This window comes from Peromyscus maniculatus, chromosome 2, assembly GCF_049852395.1.
Source record: "Peromyscus maniculatus bairdii isolate BWxNUB_F1_BW_parent chromosome 2, HU_Pman_BW_mat_3.1, whole genome shotgun sequence".
NCBI classification, from domain to species: Eukaryota; Metazoa; Chordata; class Mammalia; order Rodentia; family Cricetidae; genus Peromyscus; species Peromyscus maniculatus.
In genome coordinates, this window is record NC_134853.1 from 145,584,372 (window position 1) to 145,612,322 (window position 27,951).

At 50.8% G+C, this 27,951-nt stretch overlaps 1 protein-coding gene across 3 annotated transcripts in view; it reads left to right on the forward strand.

Annotated features, from left to right (window-relative positions):
- The window catches only part of Dlgap3 (DLG associated protein 3), a 67,358-nt gene that overhangs the window by 20,302 nt on the left and 19,105 nt on the right, over positions 1-27,951 (forward strand). For all 3 annotated transcript variants that reach the window (XM_016005974.3, XM_076565089.1, XM_076565090.1), the window contains exons 2-8: positions 5,089-5,171; positions 6,567-7,721; positions 11,525-11,730; positions 11,978-12,050; positions 25,410-25,623; positions 25,791-26,104; positions 26,475-26,560. In XM_016005974.3, coding sequence (XP_015861460.1) covers positions 6,618-7,721; positions 11,525-11,730; positions 11,978-12,050; positions 25,410-25,623; positions 25,791-26,104; positions 26,475-26,560 — 1,997 coding nt within the window. In that variant the 5' untranslated portion in view covers positions 5,089-5,171; positions 6,567-6,617. The remainder of the gene's footprint in view (positions 1-5,088; positions 5,172-6,566; positions 7,722-11,524; positions 11,731-11,977; positions 12,051-25,409; positions 25,624-25,790; positions 26,105-26,474; positions 26,561-27,951) is intronic.

Consider the following 27,951-nt stretch of genomic DNA (forward strand, 5'->3'; position numbering starts at 1 on the left):
TGTCATGGATGAGAAAGGTGGCTTGGTGTGGTAAAGTGGAGAAAGCGAGGCTGGGGATGTAGCTCAGTTGGTAAAGGTGTTTGCCCGGCCAAAGCCCCATGGTTTGGTCCCCAGCACTGCATAAACCCGGCATGCCTCAATCCCAGGACTCAGAGGTGGAGGCAAGATGATTGCAGATTCAAGATTGATACATCGTGAGTTAGAGACCAGAGAGACGACGGAGAGAGATGGAACCAACTTCAGGAAGTTTCCTTTATTCTCTTTATTTGACCTTGAACTTAGTATACAGTTACACACTCCACATAGGGAAAATGTCAAATGAGGCTCTCATTAGTGCTGTGGTCTGTGTGAAATCATTTTATTTGTTTGATTGCTTAGTACCTGTTACTTTCAAATGACATTTCATCTTCTCTGGGCTAATAACATGCTGGGCAGTAGCCAAGCCATCAGGCTGTGGAGTTGGACAGTGTGGGCTTTGCTATCAGCTCTCAGTGTGATCTTGGGTAGGTCCAAGCCTCAGTTTCTTTGTTGTTAGATGGAAGTGTGTAGAGGAATGATGGGCTAGCTTGGGGAATCAAATGCTTTAAGTGAAAGGACCTTGTTCTTTTCAGGCACACATTCACTCCATAAATACCTACTACATGTCAGGCATTGTGCCTAGGGGCTCGGGGGATACACTGAGGATGGTCAGAATTCCTGCATGGAATTCAGTCTATCGAGAGGGACAGGCAGTCACAGAATCACACAGATTTAAAATGGTAACTAGATAAGAGCAGGGTACAGGATGCCTTGAGAGCAAACAGCAGGGGGATCTGACCTAGTCAGGGAGGCCAGAGAAAGCTCCCCTGAAGACGCAACAACTGGGCTGAGATCTGAAGGGCACACAGAAGTCAGCGAGGCAGAGGTGGGTGGGGAAAAGCTTTCCGGACAGGGAGTAGGCCCCATGATGTCAGGGATCATGGAACAGAAAAAAGGCTGGCTTGGCTGAAACAGAGTGAGCAAGCGAGGGGGAGCGTGTGGGGAGAGGATGCTGGGCAAGCAGGAAGGGACAGGTGTGCAGGCTCGGTTGGCCAGGTTAAGGTGCTCATCCAAGGACACTGGTGAAGAGTCGGAAGCAGAGAAGTGACACCATCCATCACACCTGCATCTCCAAGTGATAATTTGGGTTACCGGAACAGGGAGATCAGTTAGGAGCCTCCTGCATATGTCCCAGCAGAAGGTGATGTTTGAGGTGCAGCTGGATTTGGTTGCACTGCTTTTTGCTGCAAACGCAGAAAATCTGGCCAACAGTGGTTTAAAATAGTTAGTTCCTTATCATATATAGGCCTGGAGATAGGCAGCCGCTTGTGTAGGTTCGGTGGCCTGATGGTGTTAGGACTAACATCTCTGCGATTATCTAAGCCTTTCTCCCACAGTGAGCTAGATAGCCTAGATCTGGCCATCATCGTCTAGTTCCAGCCGGGAAGCAGGGGAGGAAGGATGGCACCAGCAAGCCCCACTCCTGGTCACAAAGGCAGACTTCCCCAGGAACCTCATCTTTTCGTGTATAAATCATTAGCCACAATGGAATGGCCTGGCCTCCTCACAAGGGGGACTGGGAGGGGAGAAGGGGTTTGAGAATCAGTCTTTGCTGCCAGCCAACAGTGATTGGTGGGTATGGAACTAAGTGGGCATGGCTATTTTTAGGACGCAGAATCCATAGGAAGTGGTGATGGATTGGATGATGAGGCCCTCCTCAGTGCTTTTCCTCCCCATTCATTGTATTTAGTAATGAGGTGGGGCCTGAGGGGGAAGGCATGGGATCTGAAGAATAGTACACAGGAGAAAGCCAGTTCATAATCCAATCTCTCCTTTGAAACTGGGTGTGGTGGGCGCATGAATGCATTCCCAGCACTCTAGAGGTGGAGGCAGGAGGATCAGAAATTCAAGGTCATTTTTGCCTGTGTAAGGAATTCAGAGCTGGCTTGGGCTGCATGAGATTAAATCCTCTTTTTCTTTAGGAAATACAGAATGGAAAATCCCCTTTCTTCAGAAACAGTATTTAGCCACATTATTTGCTGTTTGTATGTGAAGGTTCTAGACGCCCAAATAAAGGTTTCTGGTGGGTTTTCTTCAACACCTGTAATCCCAACACTCAAGAGGGTGAGGAAGGAGGGCCTCCATGCTTGGGCTACATAGTGAGATCCTGTCTCAATAAAAAAAGAAAAAGAAAAAAGTATGGGCTGGAGAGGTGGCTCAGTGGTTAAGAGCCCGTAGTACACTGGCAGGGGACCCAGGTTCAGGTCCTAGCACCATGTGGGGTGGCTCACAACCACAACCACCTGTAACTCCAGCCCTAGGAGGCTGACAGGCCTCTGGCTTCCGTGGCCATCAATCCTCATATTTGAATACCCCACACAGACACACAACATATACATAATTGAAAATAACACATTTTTTTACAAATTGAAAGCAATCATCAAATAAAGGTGTTATGTTAGAGATTACATTGTGTCATCTTTGGGGGTTTAAAATTTAAATAATTAATTAATTAATTTAGTGTGTGTGTATGTGTGTGTGTATGTGTGTGTGTTCATGGGGGTGTGCACAAATGTTACAAGGCCCATGTGGAGGTCAAAGGTCAACGGTTGGGAATCTATTTTCTCCTTGCCCTTTGTGGGCTCTGGGCACCCAACTCAGATTGTCAGGCTTGTCTGCAAGTGCTTTTCTACCCGCTGAGCCAGCTCGCCGGCCCCGAGAGTTGTAAAATGGTCTCACATGCATGGTGTCATTTGGTGTTCACTGAAGTCCTGCATGATGTACCAACAGGCCGTGTTAGGCTTGGAAGACCCTACCGTTTGTCCGATACCGTACACCTGGTCCTGGGGGCTGAGTGTTTTATTCCTAGACAGTTCTTTCCAGTAGGGCATGAGTGCTCCGTGTCTGCCTGGAGAGGAGTGATTGTCCAGACTAGGGCTAAGGGAACTTGGATTGGTGAGAATGAGGAGCAAGCTTGGGAAGAACTTGATGACAAGCTGGATGGGGTGGCTCACACCTGTAATCTCAGTAGTTGGCGGGTAGACACGGCAAGATCAGGAGTTCAAGGCCATCCTTGGCTACAGAAGGAGCCCTAGGCCAGCCTGGGATATGTGAAACCTTTCTCAAAAAGTGAGACAGAGAGGGCTGGAGAGACGACTCAGTGGTTAGGGACCTTTGCTAGGATCTGGGTTGGTTTCCCACATCCACATGGGGGCTCACAGTGATCCGTAACTCCAGTTCCAGGGGATTTGGCTCCTTCTTCTGACCTTGGCAGGCACCAGGCACACGGGTGATGCATATACATGCATGATGCAAAACATTCATACCCATAAATAAATCTTAAGAAAAATAACCAAAACTAAACTAAAGCAAAACAAAACATTTTGATGGCAGCCCAGCAGCTTGGTGGCAGCTGGTGTGGGAATCTGGAGGAAGGGACACCTGTGAACGCCCACTGTTGGGACGTTCAGGGTGAGGTGCCAGTTTGAGATGACCATAGACAAGGTGAACGGGGTGGTCCGAGGTTCAGCCAAAGTGGCCCTTGTGCTGTGAGACTCGGGTCTATGTCCTTCTTGGGGCAGAACAAGGACTATGCCGTAGACAGAGGTCCAGGCTAGTCAAAGCTTCATCCCGGGGGGAGATGCTTCGGAATGGCTTTCTACAAGAGCTCAAGCCATCGTGGTATGAACTCCCCCTGATCCTAGCAAAAGGACAACAAAGGAGAACTGCCAAGCCAGGCTCTTGGTATCAGTAAGGTCACCCCTGTGTCCCTCTAGGCAAGATGACGAATAGCTCCTTTGGTTTGGGCCCTGGAGCTGGGAGCTGCACATGTCTGAACCTTTCCTCTATAGAAGATTCCTACCAACTTCTACAATCTTCATTGTGTCACATTCCTCAGGGCCAGGAAGTTCTTCCTGGTGTCTGATTGTGTCTCTCTCACTGTTATTAATCATGCCCACAAAGCTAGCTTTTCCTTCTGACATCCCTGTGTCTAATAATGGCTTCATTAGTTTTTCCAGTCACGGCTGCTGCAAACTTCAGAGTCAGCCTCTCCTCTGGCTCTCTCTCTCTTCCAGTATTTGCTAAACCCTAACCGCTTTCTGGAACTTTCCCAGACCACCCCTCAGAATTTGATATTTGCATTCTTTGTCTACCTTGTACCCATCATTTTCTCCACTGGGAATTATCCCACACCCAACCTTTGCCTAACCATATTGTACTTCCAGTATCTCTTTCTCCAAGGAAGCTTCCTTGATTTTTCTCTTCTGAATCTGGTCTAGTTGTTAATCCAAGATAGCCTAGCAGTTTGTCCTCTCTCTCTGGCACAGCCATTTCCTCATCCACTCAGTGGAACACTCACTTAGGACAGGCTCAAGTCAGAGATGACCCAGACCTATTTTTCCCCTTACTGGAGACCTTGGTAGTTGGGGGAGATGGAGGCTGAGCAAACAATTTCAGTGCAGCCTGCTTGCTGCTGCCTGGGGGTACCCGGAGTGTCATAAAAGCCCAAATGAGAGGCATAACCCAGAATAAAGAGTACAGAAAGTCTCCATGGGAAGGTGAGGCTTCATATGAGTAAGTGTTCGCCGGGAGGAGGGCTTGAGGGTAGATGAGAGGCCATTCAAAGAGGAAGGAACAGCTTGTGCCAGAGTATAGGAACCATAATTCTGTCCAGAGAGACTTCAGACCCTTTAAGGACAGGGGCCACACTTAAATGACCTCAGTACACTTCTCATTCAGTCTGCCTTGAAGTAGGCGCTCTACAAATGTCTGTGGAATGCAGCCATCTTTAAGGGCAATGAAAACGCTGTAGCTGAGCACTGTAGACAGATCACACAGACACCTGCAATTGGAGGTAGTCCAACCTGTGAGTGCATTTGCATACATTTGCATAATGAAGCCAACTTCATTTCCCTGAGGGTCTGAAGCCTCTGCATCATGGGATATCCAACCAGTCCTGGTTTGGGGGGTTGGGAAAGAAAACTGTCAGGCCAGGGACCTGTCCTGAGGACTCCAGGAGGAATCTCATTCCTCCTCTTCTGACTATATTCACTTCTTTTTGCCTGTCAGGAGCCAGTGGTCCTGCGCCTGCTGAAGTTAGGATTCTGCCTGGTGGTGGGGATCCTGACGGCGAGGATGGGACACCCCGGATGGTGAGTATCAGGGAGATGGAGGTTATATTCAGAGTCTCAAACCCAAACACTCGATTCGAAGCGCCTCAGCCCCTTTGCTGGCTTTTCCATCTCCCCATTCTGAGTTCCATTTTCTCGTGGTAAGTGTGGATAACATCTACATGACAAGATTTTTCCGTCGGCTAAGAGACCACAAGGTGTGTGCAGTAGCCGGTGCATCACTAGTGTTAGGGAAATAGGGAGGAGATGAGCTGCCGGCAGGGTCTGGAAGACACCAGAAGCAGAGTGGGTGCGGGGAATCGGTGTGGGAAGGAGGGGACATTGAGTCTTAGGAGGTGCTGCTGTCTGGAATCTCTGAAACTGCCATCTCCTAGTCAGCAGATGGCCCAGGAGCTGGTCTGGGGTGGGGGAGGGCTCCGTCTGCCAGATCCTCTGTCCCTGTCCCCCCCTGCTGTCCACTCCTCCTGCCATAGCTCCTGTCCTGGCAGCTCCTGGAGTCCTGATTGGAGGCAACTCTTGCTGAGAGTTGACCTCTCTTGTCCTGTAGCCTTGGCAAGCCTGGGATGGGGGCCAGAGACATTGGTTCCACAATGGCTTCTCCACTGGCTCCTGGCCTCACCGACCCCCTGTTCCTGGGAGGAAGAAGTCCTGAGTTCCAATCTCAGTCTGGTGTCACATATGGGGTCTGGTCTAGCCAGCATTCCTTCTCTGTGGTCTTTCCTCCTCCGTGGGGAGGGAGTGTGGCAAAGGGTAATAGGCAAGGGGAAGGGCAGGGATGACTCCAGTGGGGAGCACCTGGAAGCCAGCAAAGGTAGGAGGAACCTCTGGCATTCCTGATGAGGGGAGGAGCCTGTAGTCAGATTCGAGGAAGTAGATGTGGAAGGAAGTCGGGGTGTGTGTTATGGAGTGGCGTGGAGATTTGGACTTGAAGTCAGTGTTCCCTTCCATCCCTGGCTGCTCTGGCTCTAAGGCCTGGCGTCGGCAGCAGTGGGATGTGGGCTAGGGTTGAGGCAGAGGGATGGCCGTGGATCAATTTGCTGCAGCTTAGCTTGTTAAAAGCCAGTTCACCTAATGACTGGTTTCTTTGAATATGTTGTATGTCTGCTTGGGTCTCCTTTTGTTTTTGATAATCTAAGGATATTTAAAAGCCCATTTGGCTGAAAGCATTTCCTCTGGTGAATAAGTATTTATCAAATTTGCGGCATTGATGAGTGATGGAATTATTTTGTGCCCTTGTGTCTCTGTCTATTATGACTGTTTTAAGGACTTTTCAGTCCATGTGTGGAAAGATAGTATAATTAATCACAATAAATTGGTATGCACTACCAAGGGGATGCCACGGTGCCTAGTGAAAGATGATTTTAGGTGAAGTGGCCTGTTGTTCAGTCCAAATCCCTTTTCTCCCTGTTTTCTCAGGAGGTTCCTGGGGCCTGGCCCCCAACAATATGAAGAGCCTTTGCTGAGGCCATGAGGGGTTACCATGGCGACCGAGGCAGCCATCCCCGCCCAGCCCGCTTTGCTGACCAGCAGCATATGGACGTGGGCCCAGCTTCCAGGGCCCCGTACCTGCTGGGCTCCAGGGAGGCCTTCTCCACCGAGCCCCGCTTCTGTGCCCCAAGAGCTGGCCTGGGACACCTTTCTCCAGAAGGGCCCCTGAGCCTGAGTGAGGGCCCATCATCAGTAGGCCCTGAGGGAGGCCCAGGGGGGGTGGGGGCTGGGGGAGGCAGCAGTACCTTCCCCAGGATGTACCCCGGCCAGGGCCCCTTCGACACCTGCGAAGACTGTGTGGGCCACCCACAGGGCAAGGGTGCCACCCGCCTGCCTCCCACGCTCCTGGATCAGTTTGAAAAGCAGTTGCCCGTTCAGCAAGATGGCTTCCACACACTCCCATACCAGCGAGGTCCAGCAGGGCCTGGGCCTGGACCTGGATCTGGCCCGGCCCCTGAGGCTCGCAGCGAGAGTCCTAGCCGCATCCGGCACCTGGTTCACTCTGTGCAGAAGCTCTTTGCCAAGTCCCACTCTCTGGAGGCACCTGGGAAGCGAGACTACAATGGGCCCAAGGCCGAGGGAAGAGGTGGCTCTGGGGGAGACAGCTACCCCGGCCCAGGCTCTGGGGGCCCTCACACCTCCCACCACCACCATCACCACCACCACCACCACCACCACCAGTCTCGGCATGGCAAACGGAGCAAGAGCAAGGACCGCAAGGGGGACGGGCGACACCAGACCAAGGCCACAGGCTGGTGGAGCTCTGATGACAATTTGGACAGTGACAGCGGCTTTCTGGCGGGTGGGAGGCCCCCTGGGGAGCCCGGTGGTCCCTTCTGCCTGGAAGCTCCAGATGGGTCCTACCGAGACTTGAGCTTCAAGGGGCGTGCGGGCGGGTCGGAAGGCCGCTGCCTTGCCTGCACTGGCATGTCCATGTCACTGGACGGACAGTCAGTCAAGCGAAGTGCCTGGCATACCATGATGGTCAGCCAGGGCCGGGATGGATACCCAGGGGCCGGGCCAGGAAAGGGGCTCCTGGGTCCAGAGACCAAGGCCAAAGCCAGGACTTATCACTATCTGCAGGTGAGGCTTTGAGGGGTGGGGAACCGTGTTCTGAGTCCTCACCAGTCTGGTCCACTGGGGAACGGTGGACATGGTGGGGTGGCATCCAGCTATCCCCGGATGGGAGGTCTTGAAGGCAGGAGGCTCTGCTTCTGGGATACCTTGAGTCCGATTTGGGGTTTCACTTTACTGGTTGGTACAATGAATAGACCCCTCTAATTTGACCATGCATGCCAATACCAGGAAGACGTCTTGACCTTCCGGTGTGGACAGGATGCGCTGACCTCTGTCTTCTGGGGTTGAAGGCAGTGTGAGGTTAAGGGAAGGCAGTGGATGGGACAGTGTGGTATTACCTGTAGCACTACCTTGGAGCTTAGCAGTTGGGGAGAAGCTCTTCCAACCCCAAGCCTTTCCCTAGACCTTTCATGCTTAAATCCAGTTGGTCCAGTTATGGGAATATGAAGATCAGTTTCCAGAACATGCATCTACTTGGGTTTGTCATTCTGGGCTATGGTGTGGTGGGGCAGTCCAGGAAATTATGGAGGACCCTGGAGGCATGCATTTTGGGGTTTTTTCCAAGGCTAGTGACATGGGAGCTCTGAGCCCTTCCCGGGGCTTTCTTTCCCCGCGTCAGCCTGCCCGTACTCCCGTCATTTTATGAGGACAACTCAGTACAAGTCTTGGTGATCTAGCAGATGTAAGGCTATCTCCAAAGTCCACATTTCTCCTAGGTTGTTAAGCCACATCCACTCATGCAGTGAACATGTCCTTGATACAGTGATCAGGACCCCTGCCGCCGAGGGCTCACAGTTTCTAGGGAATAGACCAGGAAGCAGATGGTAAGCTGTGTGATAGAAGAGAGTCCTGGGTCCCTCGGGAACACAGAGGAGGCTCCTCAATCACCTGTGGGTGGTGGCTAGGGGTGGCTCAGGGAAAAGCTCCCGTGAGGAATGTCTCCTGAGCTGAATCTCTGTGGAGGAGCTGGAGTTAGTCAAGTGCAGACTGAAGGTGTACCAGGAAGATGCTACAGCGTGTTGGAAGGTATGGAGAGGTGAGCTTGCATGAGCCTTTGGGGGTGACATTGGCCTTGCCTGTCAGTTATACATGTTAGTACTCTCCTGGGGGAGTCTCATGAAGGCCCAAGAGAGCAGATAGGCCTATAGCAAAACTAGGACTAGACGTCTGAGATTTGAGATGTGTAGGTGAGCTACAGATTTCTCCCTCCCTGGGTGGGCAGGTACTCTAGGCTGAGAACTGAACCGCTCAGGGAGGAAGCACTCACCCTTCCTCCCCTGTAAGCAGACCTGGCCACCATTTTGCTGCCCCCTGCTGCTTCTCCGGGGCTGTCCTGACCTCCCTGGGGGCTTCCTTTTTAACATGCACCTCACAGGGTCCTGCAGAGGAGGCGAGAGCGCTGCAGTGGCTGTGGAATGGGAGCCCTGCAGTGTGGCCCCCTGCCACGCCTCTCGGTCGAGGATGGGGGTGGGGATGGTTCTCAGAGCCTGGGGTTCCAGAGCATCGTAACAGGATGGGGTTTGGGTGGCGGCCTGAGCCCATTTGTGGGTGAATCAAAGGCTGCAAGGACCTTCCAAGACAGCCTAGTGCTTCCCTGGTACAGACGTCGGGGAGGTTGGCTTTATGTGACCTGGTGTCTTCACTGGGATAGTCCCTCCCCCCCCCCCCCCCGCCCCTTTTGAGATAGGGTCCCATGTAGCCCAGGGTGGCCTCCAACTAACTGCGTAGCCCAGGTTGTCTCCATCTGCCTCCGCCTCCCAAGTGCAGTAACACATCACCACAGCCAGGTCCCCACGCCTTTCATGGAGCCCGATTTCTCTCACTGGATACCAGTGAGCCTGTGAGCCTTTTCTTCACCCTCAGAGCTTCGCTCATTCCCTCTCTGTTTCCTTCTTCCTTCCAATGGAGCTCTGGCCCCTCACTGAACCTGCTCCCTTAGGAGGGTGTCTCCCTGGACCTTCGTTAGCTTCACCCCTCTCCTGAGTGCCCCTCCCTCAGCCCCGCTCCTCCTTGGAGCCTCCATACTTGCTCTGTTTAACCTCTTCCTCCCAGCATGTGCTCTCCATCAGCCTTCTCCCCTTAGATCTCATTTTTCACCACGTGGTGACCATCACGGACTCCAACCCTTGCTGGCTTGGTCTCTCCTCGACTAAGGCTCCTCAGCCCCTGCCTCCCCCTACTGCCCCTGTAGTTAAAGCTGGTCTTGACTGGCTTGCTTGAAAATGCACCCACAGCTCCTTTTACCCTGAAACATTTCTCCAAATCCTCACCCCCTACCACTTCCTGCCATCCCTTTCCGAAGAGCACAGATTTCCTTTCCTCGCTTCCTTTCACTGTTCACCACAGTCGGATTCTCACATCCTGCCCTTGACAGTGCCCTGGGTGCTGGTCACCAGGGGTCCTGGGAGCGGTCCTCAGCGGAGTCTTCAGTGCCTAGAATAATAGCCACCTTTTACTAAGTGGTCCCGTGTGCTAGGCACTCTGTTGCCTGTTTGTCTTTCCCACCAACTGCTCTGATGTAGGTATAATTACTTTTACCAACTTATAGACCAGGAAACTGATGCTTGGAGCTTAATTAGCCTTGCTCAAGTTCACCTAGCTAGCAAGCGACAGGGCCAGCATTTGCTCTGGGTCTCCTAACTCCAGAGCACAAGTTACTAACCTCGGAGAGCACTGTGGCATTTGACATAATTGACTCCCTTTCTTCTCGAAATGTCTCGTTTCTGTGACATGGCATTCTCCTGACTCCCTCCTACCCCTCTGCCCACTCCTTCTCAGGTGACTTCACGGTCCCCTTTCCTTTCTTGCAGTCCTTTTTAAAATGCCAGTGGGTCTGTCCTCAGTCCCTTCCCCCTGGGGTGTCTGTCTCCTTCACTCCTGGGCGTCTGGTTGCCCGCCCCCCCCCACGCCCCGATTTCTGCATCTCTGCCCTCCAGCCCATCTCCACCGGTAAACCCAAGAGTAAGCATAACAAACACCTCCGTTCTAGGCCAAACTCGAGGTACTCAACATTGACCCTGTCCCCCCTCCCCAAATGGATTTGTTTGGAGTTCTGTGGCTCAGTGAAGGACAGTACTCCCACCCCCAGGTCCTTAGCCATGTCAGTCATCTCGGACTCTTCTCAGCTCCTCTTGCCCCCCACCCCCACCCCGCTAATCAGACTCACTGATGCTCCTTAACACCTCTCGTCTCCATCTCCTCCTCTTCCCCTTAGTCTCATTGTCTTAATTTAGGCCGCATCATCCCTTGCCTGCGGAACAGCCTCAGCCTCCTAATTAGCTTCCCTCCTGCCACTTGAGCTGCTGCCTGGGCCCTGATCTTCTGACCATCTAGCCTCGGTCTAGACTGTGGAAAGTGACGATGCTCTCCCTGCCTGATACCCTCTGTGGTTCCTTGAGAGCTGGGAGAGAGCCAGAGGATGGGGGAGTGGAAGCATGTTGAAAGGATGAAGAGGATGGGTGAAAGGTGACAGGTCAGGTGATGCTGGACATATGGGGATATGATTGACAGGCCACTCAGGCCTCTGGTCTTCAGTGTCTTGGCGTCATCTGAGATGTCACCCAGAGGCTCTTTAGCTCACCTTTTATTGAATGGCTAAAGGTCTCTGGAGGATGACGCAGCAGCTCCTACAAGGGAGATCAACACCGCCCACCCCAAGACATCCCCTCTAGGTCCTTTGTGCGTTCTCTTCCGTGTGGCTTGCTCCCCAGCAGGGCAGAGCGCCTCCCACTGGCAGTGGGAGGAAGAACACCCTCTCCTCCACGCTGAAGGATGACAAGTCTGAGAGATAGAGGCTCTTGTCCTTGCAGGTGCCGCAAGATGACTGGGGGGGTTACCCCACGGGTGGCAAGGATGGGGAGATCCCCTGCCGCAGGATGCGGAGCGGCAGCTACATCAAAGCCATGGGGGATGAGGAGAGTGGAGACTCAGACGGTAGCCCCAAGACATCTCCCAAAGCACTTGCCCGACGCTTCGCCTCCCGCCGCTCTTCCAGCGTGGACACAGCCAGGATCAAGTAAGGATGGTGGTGTGTGTGTGTGTGGGGGGGTGTCAGGGATGATTCGGGGTTCCTGCAGGGACAGTCCTATTCTCTGACTTGGCGTTTTCTTTTGTGGTGGGAGGGGAAGAGACCTGGGGAGTTTCTTTGTTGGAGGGGGGGGGGGTTATGAGGTACAGAACCTAGTCGGAGGCCCTAGTATTGTCAAGCCCACTCTCCCCCTCCTAGCGTACCCCCATTCTGACTGGGCATTTGCCTTTTTCAGCTGCTGTGTCCCACCCCGGATCCATCCCCGGAGCTCCATCCCTGGCTACAGCCGTTCCCTCACAACTGGACAGGTAGGGAGTGGCCCTGCGTGCCCGGAGGGAAGGGTAAGAAAGGGAGGCTCTGTGCTCTTTCTACACCGTGATGTCCATTTATCCATGGAGAGAAAGCAGGCCTGGTTCTGGGCAAGCCCCGAAGCCTGCCTGGGACTTCAGAGCTTCTTGGGCTGGGAAACCCCAAGAACCCACCAAGTGCGCTCCAAGTGTGAGCATGCGCGGAAGGACAGCATCCTTTCTCTGAGACTCTGCAGCCCTCCTCAGGCCTGCCTGCACCCGACTCATAAGTGAGAGGTACAGACAAGGCAGAGGCAGATTTGAAGTCTCCCAGGCTGTCTGAGCCTGAGTTCTGCTGCCATGACCCCCATTCCCGTGGACTACATTCCCCTTCAACACCTCTGTTTCCTCGTCTTTGAAAGGATAAGGGTAAGCCAGAAATGACGGCACATGCTTGTCATCCCAGCAGTCTGGACAATCTTGGCACGTGTGAAGGGAAGGTGGGCCAGGTCGTAGTTCAAGGCCAACCTTGGCTACATAGTAAGACTCTGATCTCAGAGAAACAAAACCAGAGGACAGTGTTAGTGTTAGATAACTCTCAGGGGACTTGTGGGGTTCAGTGGAAAACAACAGTCAAATACAAGGTCCTGGCCCCAGACCGATGTTTTATAAAACTGAGTTCCAATGCTGGAGTTCCAATGTAGCTCAGTTAACAAAGTGCTTGCCTCGCATTCCCGAAGTCCTGGGTTCGACCCCATCGAGGCACACGCCTGTCTCAGCAGACAGATCAAGAGTTCAAGGTCATCCTCAGTTACTTAGCAAGTTGGAGGCCATGCTGGGGTACAGGAAACCCTATCTCAAAGAGAATCAAGTGATTTCTATACCTAAATGTAGGCCTGCCTTTCCATTAGATGGAGGCAGTGGTAGTTTATGTTTAAATGGAGGGGACAGAGGGTTGAATAGAGGTTGAACTACTTACCAACTGAGTGACCTGGGGCAAGATCCGTGACTTTCGAGCCCCTTCCTCCCCCTTTTAAAAATAGGCATCATAATAGCATTCTTGGCACACAGCCAGTGCTCAATAAAGGTTAGCTATTTTTACTGTTTGCTGGGGGGTGCGGGGCAGAGCAATGCAAAAAGCCACGCAGAAGACCGTCCATCGGCTCCTATTGTGAGCCCCGGCAGTCTCTCAGAACCCCTTCCTTTGTTCCATTTCCTGAATCGGATTCTGATTTGGCACAGCTGTCTCTCTGCATCAAGCCAGCCTCTGTCCCTGGTGCCACTAGTTAATGCCCAGTCTTCATGTTCCTTGACCATCGGTGACGTCTGACATAGCGGATGACCCTTCTTCCTGGAACACTTTTCTCTGGTGGCTCTTTGGACACCACACCCACCTCCACCTCCCCCGACTGCTAATTCTTATCTGTGTCTCAGGATGTCACCACTGGAGTTTTCCAGGGTTCTGTCCCTGCTCTGCTTTGTACACCCACTCCGTAGGTGATCTCATCCAGGCTTGTAGCTTTGAATATTACTGAGAGCCTATTGACTCCCAGAGGCATAACTCCAGCCCAAAGCCTCCCTGAGATGCCAGGCATGTACATGGAACACACTTGGATGGCTGGTGCGGGACCCCCCCCCCCCATTCTCCTACCCCCAGATCTCTGCTCCACCCACTACCATCTCCTTTTCAGATAATGCCAGTTTTATTTTTCTAGGACGTATGGTCCAAAAGCCCAAAGTCAGTCTTTTCTGGTCTTCCTTCCCTCCCTCCCTTCCTCCCTCCCTCCTTCCCTCCCTCCCTCCTTCCCTTTCGGAGCTGTGATTGAACCCAGTACCTTACTTATGCTGAGCACACACTCCATCACAGAGCTATACCCCCAGTCCATGAAGTCAGACTGTTCTCTCTCCTATACATGCCCTATCCTTGGGTCCTTCAGCCAGTCCTGTTCATGGTATTTCCAGGCTCCATCCACCCTTCACCAACTCCACTGCAATCCCCACAGGCTTGGTCGGGGCTGTTGCTCTGCCTTCTTGTTGGTCTTCTGTGTTTGTCCTGACTCCGACTCATTCTCTGTCAGTATAGCCAGAACAGTTCTTTAAAAATATAACTCCAGCTGTTTGCCTTTCTGCTCAGAGGATAGCCACCCAGGGCTTTATTGGGGTTTACAAAGCCTTGTCTGAGCTGGCCAGTGTTACCTTCTGTTCGTCTCTTAGCTCTGTTCTCTTCCCCTCCTTCCCCACACTGCCCCCGGCTGCTCCCCAGACATGGAAGCGAGACTCCAGCCTCAGGACTTTAGCATTTGTTCCTGCCTGGATGTCTCCTTCCCAGACTCTCCCGTGGACCACTCTTCACGTTCTTTTTTTTTTTCAGCTCTTTTCCAACTGTTCTGAAATTTGAATCTAAACCTTCCAAACATTTCCTATTCCTCGCCTTCCTCCTCCCTCTCTCTTCCTCCCACTTTACATTATCTAACAGTGTATATACTTGGCATATTTCTCCTGGAGGTGTGACTTAGAGTCTTTGCTTTACAGAAGAGGAGAGCGAGGCTCAAAGCACCAGAGATGCTGTCCTGTTGTCCCTAATGATGCTTTTTCCTCCCGAGTGGATTTTTCTCTTTAGTATCTGCCTTGAACATCTTTTTCCATCTTTGGTTTTTAAGTGTTTTGTCCCATATGTTTCAGGTATGTCTTTTTAAATAGTTTCTGACTAGATTTGACCTTACATCCGTTTGATAATTGCCTGAGAGTTTTGTACATTTATATTTATTGTGGTTGCTGATATGCTTGGATTTGTTTCTATCATCTTACTTTGCAAGGCTTCTATTTATCCTGCCTGGGTAAGGGTGTGCATGCTGGGGCGCACGTGTGGAGGTCGGCTGGCAACATGGAGGAAGAACGGGTTCTCTTCTTCCATCGTGTGGATCCTAGGGGTTGAACTTAGGTTGTCAAGCTTGGTGGCAAGGCCTTCACCCGATGAGCCGTCTTGCCTGGTTCTGGCCAGCGTTTTAATGATGCTTTTCTTCCTTCCTTTATGTCTGTCAGTCTGTCTCTCATCCTTGTTGTGATAGGGTCTCACTGTGTAGCCCAGGCTGGCCTATAACTTGCTATGTAGCCCAGGCTGGCTTTGAACTTGTGACCACCCTCCTGCCTCAGCCTCCTGAGGACTGATGACAGGTTTGTATCGCCACACCCAGCAGAGCGGGTGCTTTTCTGCTCCTTTGCTGCCGTCTTTGGAATGACTGAGCTTGCTTTTTGCCTCTCTCTGCCAGATCCCACGCTGGTTTGACAGTTACATATTCCGTTTTAATCTTTATGGTTACTCCTGTAATTTTAATGTGCATACTTGACTTAGTCTGAAGCCGACAAGGTTTCCTACTCTCGCTCTGAATAATGCAAAGTCCTTAGGGTGCTTTAATTTTGATGACCTCCTCCTTTTCTTTTTTAAGCCATAGGAATTCATTTGGGGACAGGAGAGAGAGGGCCTCTAGCTCAGTGATGGAATACTTGCCCAGCATAAATGAGGCCCCGGGTCCTCTCCCCAATGCCCACACGAAAACATTATTTTCCTGACATTCTAGATGCTGGAAATGGAGTGTTAAGATGTCAGCCATGGGGCTTTCCTCTGTTGAGGGACTTGTGTTCGGATTTTGTTTGAAGAAAAGGCATTTGAGTGTTGTGGTTATTATTATTACATCTATTCACTTATTATTTGTTTACGTGCATTTGCCTGCGTGTGTGCTGCGTACGGCACACATGTGGAGGCCAGAGGACAGCTTGGGAGAGTCTCTTCTCTCTTTCTACCACGTGGGTTCTGAGGTCGTCAGACTCGGTGGTGGCAGTCACCCTTACCCGCTGTGCCACCTCACGGTGTGCAGGCTCTCTCTCTCTCTCTCTCTCTCTCTCTCTCTCTCTCTCTCTCTCTCTCTCTCTCTCTCTCTCTCTCTCAGTACTAGGGTCGTACACGTGCTGGGAACATGCTGTACTATTGCATTATATCCCAGAATTATTTTGTTTTTACTTTTTTTTATTGTATTTTTATTTTAGTGTGTGTGTCCATCCATCCGTCCGTCCATGTGTGTATGTGTGTATGTGTGTTTGTCCGTCCATCCATCCGTCTGTGTGTGTGTTCATCCGTCCGTCTGTCCGTCCGTCCGTGTGTGTGTGTGTGTGTGTGTGTGTGTCCTTCAGTGTGTGCCTGTGGAGGTCAGAGGACAGCTTGTGGGAGTCAGTCCTTTCTGTCATGTGGATTCCAGAGATTGAACTCAAGTCATCAGGCGTGGTGACAGGCTCCTTCACCTGCTCAGCCATTGCCAGCCGCCAGAAGTCTTTTAACTTTTTTTTTTTTTTAAAAGAAATGATTTTTGTTATTGTTGTTGTTGTTTGTTTGTTTTTGAGATAGTTTCTCTATGTAGGTTTGACTGTCCTGGAACTCACTCTGTAGATTAGGCTGGCCTCGAACTCACAGAGATCCACCTGTCTCTGCCTCCCGGAGTGCTGGGATTAAAGGCATGTGACATCACCGTCTTTCTAAGTAGGTCTTGAAGTCACTCTCCTCCTCCTCCAGTTTCTTGAGCAGCTGGTTTGACTGTCTGCACCGCCAGGCCCCCGATAACTCACATTACATTTAATGGAGGTATATTTCATGGAATTTTCTTTTTTTTTTTTTCCAAAGTTTTTGTTTTATTATAAAATGGAAAGCTTTGCCTAGGCCAAGATCACAACAAAATTAATGTCTCTTGCATTTTATTTTAGGCATATGATCCATTGGGAGGGTGTTTTTTGGAGGAGGGCATGTGACATTTGATTTTCAGTTTTTGAGTATCTACATGAGGGTCTCAGGCTGATTTCAAATTCAGTATGTAGCTGAGGATGAACCTGAACTTCTGAATCTCCTGCTTCCACCTCTTGAGTGCTGGGGTCACAGGCCTGTATTGTACCACTGTGTTTGGTTCTATGCAGCCCTGTGGATCAAGCTGTGAGCTTCATGCATGCTAGGAAGGCACTCTCCCGACTGAGCGCGCTCCCAGTCCTTATTAGTTTTTGTTTGTTTGTTTGTTTGTTTGTTTGTTTTGTTTTTCAAGACAGGGTTTCTCTGTGTAGCTTTGCGCCTTTCCTGGAACTCACTTGGTAGCCCAGTCTGGCCTCGAACTCACAGAGATCCACCTGGCTCTGCCTCCCGAGTGCTGGGATTAAAGGCGTGCGCCACCACCGCCCGACCCCTTATTAGTTTTTACACTACTTTTTTTTCTAGTTTTTTTGAGACAGGGTTTCTCTTTGTAGCCCTGACTGTCCTGGATCTCACTCTGTAGCCCAGGCTGGCCTTGAACTCAGAGATCTGCCTGCCTCTGCCTCCCATGCGCCACTGCTGCCCGGCTGCTTTTGCACTATTACTCCTGTTATCTACGCCCCTGTCGTCGGCCCTTTCCTGTGTCATTCTCACTTCCTGTGTGAATTCCTTCCTCCCAAAGTGTATTCTTTAGCTTTTCCAGGGACCGTTGGTAGCAAGCTCTGACTGATTGATGTAATGTCCCCATAATTAGGGGACATCCAAGTCAGTGTTGGTTCCTCTCACTGTCTGATAGTAAGAAGTCTGCTGCAACATGACTGTCTTTGTGTGTAATTCCCACTTTTCTCTGGTTGCTGTTGGGATTTTGTTCAGACTTTGGCGTCCACGCTTTTACTGTGGTGTACGCGCATGTTTGTGGGTACACCTCCTAAATCTGAGGATTTGTGCCTTTCATGGATTTTGGAAAATCCCCTTTCCTCCCTCTTACTATTTGCCAGTACCCCCAACCTCCACCTCAACCTAGTAACTGACAATCAACTATAGTCATGCACACACTGGGCAGGTACTCTGCCATGGAGCTATACCCTCAGGTCTCTCTCTCTCTCTCTCTCTCTCTCTCTCTCTCTCTCTCTCTCTCTCTCTCTCTCTCTCTCCTCCCTCCCTCCCTCCCTCCCTTCCTCCCTCCTTCCCTTCCTCTTGGTTCAGTGGTAGTATGTACCCTTAAATCCCAGAACTAGGGATGGAGGAAGGCTCTCCTCGGAGGCCAGCCTGTTCTACACAGCAAGTTCAAGGCCAGCTAGGGCTACATAGTGAGACCTTGTCCGAACAAAAATTCTCTTCTTTTTGAGACGAAGAATTTTGAGTTTGTTCAAGGCTGACCTTGAACTCATTCTGTAGCCCAGGTGGGTCCTGAATTTATGGTCCCTCTGCCCCAGCTTCCTGAGTGGCTGGAGTTCTAAGGCTGTGCCGCCATGCCTGCCTGGTTTATGAGGTGATGGAGGTTGAACCCAGGTCATCTTGGGGGATAAGCAAGCACTCTACTAATGAGCTACATTGAGGCCTTTGACCATGACTCCTTCCGTTTGTTTTTGTCTCCCCCCCCCCAAAACACTGCCTTCTCTTTCTCATCCCTCTCCTCCTTCCTCTTTCGGGTCTCCCATCACATGTGTGTCGATGTGCTTGCTGTTGTCCTGTGTGCCTCCAAGGCTTGCTCATTCTAGTCTGTAGTTTTCTCCTCTGTACTCTCGGGACTGGACAGTCTGTGTTGGTTTGCCTTCAGGTTTGCTGATTGTGTCTTATACTAAACCTCTCCGTGGAACTTTTCATTTCAGTTATTGTACTTTTCAGCTCTTGAATGCATATTTGTTTCTTTTCTTAATTTGTACAAATTCATTGCGTGTGTGATGTCCATATGTATGTGTGGTGTGTATTTTGATGCACACACATGCTGTAGTGCCCATGTGCAGGCCAGAGGGAAGCTTTATGGAGTTGGTTCTCCCCTTTCACCTTTCTGTGGGTTCCAGGGCTGGAAGGAAGGTAGCCAGACCTGCTTGGCAAGCGCCTTCACCTCCTGAACCATCTCACTGGCTCCCCCATTTCTTTTTTAAAAACAAATTAATAATAATAAGGACCAGAGAGATAGCTTAGCACTTAATGGAGCATATTGCTCTTGCAGAGGACCCAAGTTCGGTTCTCAGGGCCTACATCTTGCTGTAATTACAGTGCGCTAGGGGATCCAGTGCTTTCTTCTGGCCTCTGACGCCACCTGAATGCACATTTACATATAATTAAAATAATAATAATAATAATAATAATAATCAGGCTGGATATAGTGATGCATGCCTACAGTTCTGGAAAGCTAACACAGGATAATGTGTTCAGTGTCAACCTGCGCTACATAGTGAGTTTAAGGCTAGCCTGGGTACTCCCAGGAGACCCTGGAGTCTAAACTCCTCCTCCTCCTCCTCTCCATTTGTGTATTGTGACTTCTGTCTATGAAATCATTGTCATGCTTGCCTTTCAATCTTTAAACATGGCTTCCTTTAGCTCTTTGAATATGATTATAATAACTACTTTGTTGTTTGGGTGTGATAAACCCGACCATTTATACTTCCTTCTTTATTTGCATGACATAATATTTTGTTGAATACAGAGCATTTTAGGTAATATGGTGTGACAATTCTGGGCTCTTATTTTACTTCCCAAAGATTGCTGTTGCTTTGTTTATTTGTGTTAATTCCTGGAGTAAACCTGTGAAATCTGCTTCTCCTGCAATACGCAGCCTCTGATGTCTTCACTTTTTTTTTTCTTTTGCTTTTCAAGCCTTGTTTCCTAGAGATTGCCCTGGTGTCTGCATAGCTTTGTTTTGGCCAAAGATTGGGTAGAAGTCGTCCTTGAAACCCTTAAGCCAGTGAGGGTTCCTCTTTCAGTCTGTGTTTGTTTTTAAGCCTTTTCCGGCTTCACTCATCATCAGGGGCTCCAGTGTTTCCTGTGCACATGTGTGCAGATCTCACTGCTGGGGGACACTGGAGTGGGGGACCTGTGATGGTGTACAGGTTCTCAGACCCTTCTCTGTCGCATTCCCAGAATTATCTGTAAAAGATCAGGCCAGGACCAGTGAGGTGGTTCAAGTGGTGCTTGAGTAAATCCCCGGGGCCCACATAGAGTTGGAAAGAGAAAATTGATGACGCGGTTGATCGCTGACCCCCACACCTGTACCATGGCACAGATGTGCATACACATTATGTACATACAACCACAGACAAATTTTAAAAATACCAGTCTTGTCAGCCAGTCTGTTGTTAGCCCCACAGCTTAGCATTGCCGCTGGCCTTCCTGCTCAAGACACTGTGACACCACTGTACCTGATAATGCTCTGAGGTCGGGGGCCTCTGGCAGTGGCCACAGAGCAGCCATTTTGACAGCCCGCAGCACAGCCCCGGGAAAGCTGGGGCCTTGGGGAGTGGGAGCCGGACCGGAGTCCTGTCTTCTCACCTGAAGCTCGGTGACTTTCACGGTACATCCGTACCCTCTTGAGTGACTTTGATCTGCCTTCAGAGTGACACAAGGGTTGTTCCTGACAGCTGTGTCCGTCTTTAGAGCTGTCTGGGGAGTAGGGTTTGTTGTTCTTATTCTGTTTTGTCTGAAGTCATGAGGAAGTCGGGGGAATTCCCAGCCAGTGTCATCTCTTAAAACATTGCCTTCCCCACAGTCCCAGAGACTCCATCTGGCGCTCCCGTGAGTTGCATCCGGGACCTTCCCTGCATGCCTCTCAGCCTTCCATTCCTGGTTCTCTGTCTCTTTGCCACCCTCTGCTTGGTATTGTCACCTTATTAAAATTTCTTCTATTGTTTTCTGTGGACTATTAACTTATAAATTGGGCTTTAAATTTCACTGAGTTTTTTTTAAAGGAAATTTCTTGGAGTTCTATTTCAAATCTTTAGTATGCCAACTTTTTGTTCTTTCCTTTATTTATTTATTTTACATACCTACAACAGTTTCCCCTCCCATTCTCCTCCCGTTCCCTCCCCCAACCTCCTTTCTATCCACCCACCCCCCATCCACTCCTCAGAAAGGGTAAGGCCTCTCATGGAAGTCAACAAAGCATGGCATATCAAGTTGAGGCAGGACCAGTTGCCTATGTTTTTTCTAATGCTGTGGGTTTTTGTTGTTGTTATTTATTTGTTTTTTTGAGACAGGGTCTCATGTGGCTCAGACTGGTGTAGAACAGAACTGTAGTGAAGGATGACCTTGAGCTCTTGATCCTCCAGCCTCGACCTCTGAGGTGCTGAGACTACAAGCATTCACCACCATGCCACCTAGTTTTATCATTTAAATGAGAGACTATTAAACATAGTTTAATGCTGGGTGTAGTGTATCCCCAGTATTTAGGAGAATGAGGCAGGAGGATTGTTTGAGCCTAGCATTTTGGGCCTATCCTAAGCAAAATAGAGAGACTTGTCTTAAAACAACAACATTGTTTATCCATTGTGGTGAGCACACTTTGGAGGTAGACGTAGGAGGATTAGGAATTCAAGGCCAATGTTGACTCCATTGTGAGTTCAAAGCCTGCATGGGCTACACGAGACCCTTTTCAACAACAACAAACAAGGAACTCCAAACCAAAACAGCAACAACAACAACAAAACAACCTCAAAACAAAACCAGCCATCCAATCAACCAAACAAGAAACTAACCACAAAGCGCAATGTGGTTTAAAAGAGATTTTATTATAGCTAAAGTACCATTAGTTGCTCTACCAGAATGTCTAGGTTCTGGCATTACTTAAAACTCAGTAACAATTTAGTTCTTTTTTATGTCATAGTTTGAATTAGTTATTCACTGCTATGTACGTATGTAATACATCGCCCGAACATTGAGCCTTAAAAACAGCATAGTCTGAATCTACTGGTTTCTATAGGCCGGAGTGCGGCTCAGCCCAGTGCACCTGGCCATGGTGTCTCACAAGGCTGCGGTTGCCTCACAGCCTGGCTGGAGGAGGACTCGCTTCCATGCTCACCCATCCCACGTGGCTGTTGAGAAGACTCAACTTCTCCATGGCGCTTGGACAGCAATACAAGTTTTACCTCCTTCGCAGCAATGGTAGAGAGGGAAGGTTGGGGGCAGAGAGATGGAAACTAAGGTGGAAGGCCACTCGGTCTGCTACATTTTATTCATTAAAAGTAGACCACTGTCTGGGCGGTGGTGGCACATACCTTTAATCCCAGCAGTTGGGAGGCAGAGGCAGGTGGATCTCTGTGAGTTCCAGGCCATCTTGGTCTACAGAGAGAGAGTTCCAGGACAGCCAAGACTGTTATATAGAGAAACCTTGTCTTGGAAAACAAAACAAAACAAAACAAAACAAAACAAACAAACAAAAAAGTGGACAACTGAGTTTAGTCCACATTCCAGAGGAAGTACATGCCGTGAAGGGTGCTATTAGAGATATCCTACACGTAGACAAGGTTATCTCCTCTTCATTGTGGCTTCTTCTTGGTAAAGCCAAAGCAGCTTCAGTGAGGCATGATCTCCTGGGATACATTCTGTGATTCTTTCTGTTAACAATAGTCCTGATCTGAGACTGCTTGATGTTAATTTTTAATCTGGGCCATGTAAGCCCATGCACAGGCAGTCCTGAGTCTGGAGGAAGGCAGCTTTGTGTGTACAGCAAGCTGATGCACACACAGTCCTGAGTCTGGAGGAAGGCAGCTTTGTGTGGATAGCTTCTGAGAGGATTTGCCTCCTTTCCTCTCCCTGGCATCTCAGCTACAGACTGGCTTCCTTGTCATGAGCCTATGGTGATGATTGATAGTATTTTTTTTTCTAGTCTACATTATCATCAAAGGTTTATGAAGGTTCTAATTTCTGCTTCTCATTTGGGCGTCACACAGGCCCAAAGCCTCACTCTGGCACCAGAATGGGTGTTAAAACTTAAACCTTTGGTTGCTGAGACCAGTAGCCCCTGCCTCCAGCCTTCCGCCTCCACCAGGCTGATTGCAGCATCGGCACACACAGTTCATATTCTGATTTCCCAGGCTCCTCTTTGCATTTGTCCCCTGGGGATTGATCTTGCTTTCTTGTGAGCTCAGCTATGCATATAAAACAGTGCTGGTTATGTTTCATCCAGTGTTGTGGGCTGCTTTGAAATGGGAGGTGTTTCCAAAGGTTAGGTAAAACAAATAAGTCAGGTGTCTGGGATATTGCCTGGCCCCCAGCTGGACCCACCGACTCTAGCGTGGACAGTTTCCAATTAGACCCAGACAGAGGATTTTCTCTCTGTGTGCTTGGAAACAGCTGGCGACTCTGACTCAGGCTGAAGTCAGGCTGAGGACCTTATTTCCCAAGAGGACTCCTTTTAACTCTCCTGCGAGTGGGTATTGGAGAAGCTGGGTGGAAGTCCATGTAGGGGTGGCAGGGGTAGTCACAGTAAAATGTTATCATGTGATAATCATAAGTAGTACAGGCCAGCTCATGGACCATGTTCCTCGGAGTCTATGTGTCCCTGTGGTTTCCTTGGACCTGATTTTTGTTGGGACCAAGTCGCCTCCTGGCCAATCCTATTGGAAGATAGGGACTGCTTACCCTCCCTCTGTTTCCTCTGTCTGCTTTGGATGGAGTTCATTCTGAGTGTATCTGTGGGTGGAATTTTTTTTTGTTTGTTTTTTGAGACAGGGTTTCTCTGTGTAGCTTTGCGCCTTTCCTGGAGCTCACTTGGTAGCCCAGGCTGGCCTCGAACTCACAGAGATCCGCCTGGCTCTGCCTCCCGAGTGCTGGGATTAAAGGCGTGTGCCACCACCGCCCGGCCCTGTGGGTGGAATTTTAAGGGCCTTGGAACCCCTGGGACAGAGAAGCCTCTCATTCTGAGTGGTCTTGTCAACATTACCCAAGACACTCTTGCTGCTGCTCATAATAGTAGCCAATGTTTATTGAGCATCTACTGTGTGCCTCGTGCTTTACACACAGAAGAGGCTAGAGGTAAATGCAGGGCATTGGAGTTTCAGAGATTCCTTCTATCTTGGAGGCCCCAACAACTCAAGCCCAGAATACCCAGAACACTAGGGTTAGCTCAGCTCTCCTGTGTTCCAGGCATAGGTTGGGTAGTTTCAGTGGGGGGGGGGGGTGCCTCAAGTCCAGGAATAGCAGTTAGTTTAGCTCCCGCATTTCAGGAGGTACCCTGGCACCTGCTGTCTTTGATGCCATGGAGAGGAGGACTGAACCAGGTACAGGGATCATGGGGGAGCTGCTGCTGGGGACTTAACTGCCACAGGATCTGCACAGTGTTTGGCCTTCTGCACACTGGTAATGAAGTTGCTTTGGGAAAGGCCACAGGACGAAGTCCAAACAGTCCTGTGTCATTCCTTGGGTCTACACGAGAGTCGCTGAGTGTCTCCAGCAGTTTTGGTTCCAAGTAGCCAGGCAGCAAAAGCAGGGAGTGGCATCTCCAGCTTGAGGGCAGGTTCCACAATCCAGGGTGTTCTGACGTCCATGACTCTGTCCAGTGGCCTCTGCACGACCATCAGCATGGTGTTTGCTCTTGGGCTCAGTATCGGCAGTGTTGTAGTTCTTTTGAGCAACTGGCCTGTGCTTACCAGGTCGCGCTGGGACATCCACGTGCCACTGAGGGGCCATACTGCGCCAGTGTCTGCTTCAAGGGTCTTAGGTGTCTCTATCAGTCCTCTCAGAAGCCCCAAGCTAGTGCCGTTTGCACTCCCATTGGACAGGTGAGCAAAACGAAGCCCCCAGATCTTCATATTCCCAGGCTACACTTCTAGGAAGTGCCAGATCTTGAGTCTACATTGTGGCCCGTGCCGGAATCTCCAGGCTTTGGCTGAATGGCAGCCCACAGTCAAGTTCATATCCATGCAGAGTGGTGTTTGGGGTTTGTACCTGTGCTGTGTTATAGACGTAGCCGTGAACGTGAGGACAGGGCAGTGGTCGTTGGGTTAAATGAGAACCATAGTTAGTAGGTGTGTGTAGCAGGGAGAGGCTTGGGATACTTGTAGGTTGGTAACTTGGCTTCCATTACCCATCAGTTCCCAACCTGACTTTTGGCAAAGGTCTCTCTGCTATTGCTTTTAATCAGTTCGTAGCCAAGCATGGTGATGGACATATGTGATCCCAACACTGGAGAGACTGAGGCAGGAGGATTGCTCTGAGTTTCTGATGCCAGCATGGGTGACAAGGAGCTTGGTCTCAGAAAAACAACAAACAAACAAAGCTAAAACAAAGTCATAGTAAAAAGTGTTTACTCCAGCAGACTGCTCTGTGCCCAGATGCTGGCCAGGAGGGCAGATATTAGTTCCTGGTTCCCTCTGCCAGGATCACGTGAGTGAAAGGTGAGGGATGGGACTAGGTGGAGGGGCAAATGTGGAGGTCTGGAGTCTGGTGTCCAGCATCCCCGAAGGGAGGTGTAGGTTGGCGATTGTGTGTCTAAAGGAAGAATGGACCAGAGTGGCCCCAAGGTAGGCCTCAAATGGAGGAGAGTTGTGCAGAGCCATGGCCTCTGTGACCTAGGTGTTCTTCAAAGCAAAGCTCATAGTTGACCCCATCCTATCCCATCATCTCAATAAAAGCCCTCCTGGTCCCCTCCCCAGCTCAGCGAGGAGTTTAACCAGCAGCTGGAGGCCGTGTGCGGGTCCGTGTTTGGGGAGCTTGAGTCCCAGGCCGTGGACGCCCTGGACCTGCCCGGCTGTTTCCGCATGCGGAGCCACAGCTACCTCCGGGCCATCCAGGCCGGCTGCTCTCAAGATGACGACTGCCTACCCCTCCTTGCTGCCCCTGCCTCTGTCTCAGGGAGGCCCGGCTCCTGTAAGTATGTCTTCTCTTTGCCTGGGCCGCCAGTGGCATAGATAGCTTCTCTCTCCGGGTCGGATTAGACGGGAAGTGGTCCTTGGCCGTAGGGTCCTTTGTACCACGTGGGTGTGGCCGTGTGGGGATGACGGGCAACCATCTCCATCCTGCATCCCTGTTTGCAGCCTTCAACTTCCGAAAGGCCCCGCCCCCCATCCCGACGGGAAGCCAGGCCCCACCCCGCATCTCCATCACCGCCCAGAGCAGCACGGACTCTGCCCACGAGAGCTTCACGGGAGCAGAGGGCCCAGCCCGGCGCTGTAGCTCCGCGGACGGGCTGGACGGCCCGGCCATGGGCGCACGCACTCTCGAGTTGGCACCGGTGCCACCCCGGGCCAGCCCCAAGCCCCCCACACTCATCATTAAGACTATCCCTGGCCGGGAGGAGCTGCGGAGCCTAGCACGGCAGCGGAAGTGGCGGCCGTCCATTGGGGTGCAGGTAATGGTTGGCAGTCACAGCTGTCCAAGGTTCTGGCCCTGTGTAGTTGGGAAACAGGTGGAGGGAGACTGAAAGGGACTTCTGCATATACAGACCTTTAAACAAACAAGCAAACAACTTTTCCCGAGTTGCAAGTAGACCCGTCTTGGTCATTGATGGATGAGACTGCCTCTTAAACAGTCCTTTCCCTGGTACCCTGGGCCGAGTCCTGAGCGGTGCCCAGTGGCTTCCATCTTGATACTTCCACTCTCTTTTGTTCGGGACTTGCCAGCTAGCTTGGTGCGTAGCCACTTGTGGCCGTCCTCGTCCTATGTGGATCGAGTGTTTCTGTGGCTAGCCACAGCCACTGACTCCTCCACCCTGACTCCAGGTGGAGACAATCTCAGACTCGGACACCGAGAACAGGAGCCGAAGAGAGTTCCACTCCATTGGCGTTCAGGTGGAAGAGGACAAGAGGTAGGTCACAGTGTGGATCTCTCGGGTATCCTTGGGGGTTGGGGATGAAGGGAAGCCAGGCCTGTGTAAAGTGTCATGTCTTTGCCAGCCTACTGTCTTTGCATAAGCTGTCTTCCTGGAGGTGACGTGTACGTGCATGTGTGAGTGTGTGTGTGTGTGTGTGTGTGTGTGTGTGTGTGTGTACTTCCAAGTAGAGGCCAGAGGTCATTTAGGTTTTGCCCCCCCCCCTTTTTATAATTAAAGAAAAATGTGTGTATGTGGCAGAGCAGGGGCGGTGGTACCAATGTTGGAGATTTTCACCTTCCATCATGATTTGTGGGAATCAAACTAAGGTTATGAGGCTTTTGTGGCAAGCGTGTTTGCCCACTGAGGCATCTTGGCTTGTTTTCTTGAGACAAGGTTTCCCAATGGCCTGGTGCTCACCAATTAGGCTAGGCTGGCTGGCTGGCCACCGAGTCCCAGGAATCCTCCTGCCTCTGTCTTCCCAGCGCTGAGATGACAAGTGCATGCCGTCATACCTGGCTTTTCTCACATGGGTTCTGGGGGTAAAACTGAGGCCCTGATGCTAACATGAGAAGCGCTTTACCACTGAGCTATCTCCTTTTTCTGGGGAGCCAGAGTAGCTATGTGTTGTTCATGATGGGGTTGCCACGGTAGCCATCAACTCTCCACAGAGTGCTTGAACTCCTGCCAGTGCAGGCGATCAGAGGCTGTGGGAGAGGTGCGGTGGTCAGGGGAAGGGAAGGGGCGGTGCGGGGTGGGTTCTAGGTAGGTGCTGAGCAGGCCTCCAGCAATTGTCCTTTAACGGGGATAACAGGATTCTGCCGGTCCCTTGTTACATCCTGCGGTGTACAAGTGTATGAGCTCAAAAGAAACAAACAAACAGGAAGATTGCCTCTCATGGGTCCCTGGCAGTTATAACAACTCCTCCTCACTTGGCTCGCACAAGCATTTAACCAGCGGGGGGTACCTATTATGTGCCTGAATCGGTGGTGAATCAGAGACACTAGAATTGCCAGCAGCCACTATTCTGGCATTAGGTGGCCTCAGAAACATTGCCTCCTTAATTTCCAGCTGAAGAATTAACATTGTGAGCTCTGGAGGGAGTCCTGGAAAGAGTCCTCTCTGCTCTGGGAAGCCTGGAGGGAGACACTTTCACTAATGACCAGGTGGCAGTGCCACGGTTGGCCCTATGTGTCCTCTAGGCTGCAATGACACCAGGCTGGCGGGCCCGAGTATGGTGGCAGGGGACCTTCTTGGCAAAGCGCTCTGAGGGCTTTCATGGCAATCGAAGTCATTAAGGCCATATCCATGGTGGGAATGACATAAGAGCCTCTGTAGACCCCCTGATAGCCATTCCCAGGCACCTCCCAGACCCCCTGATAGCCATT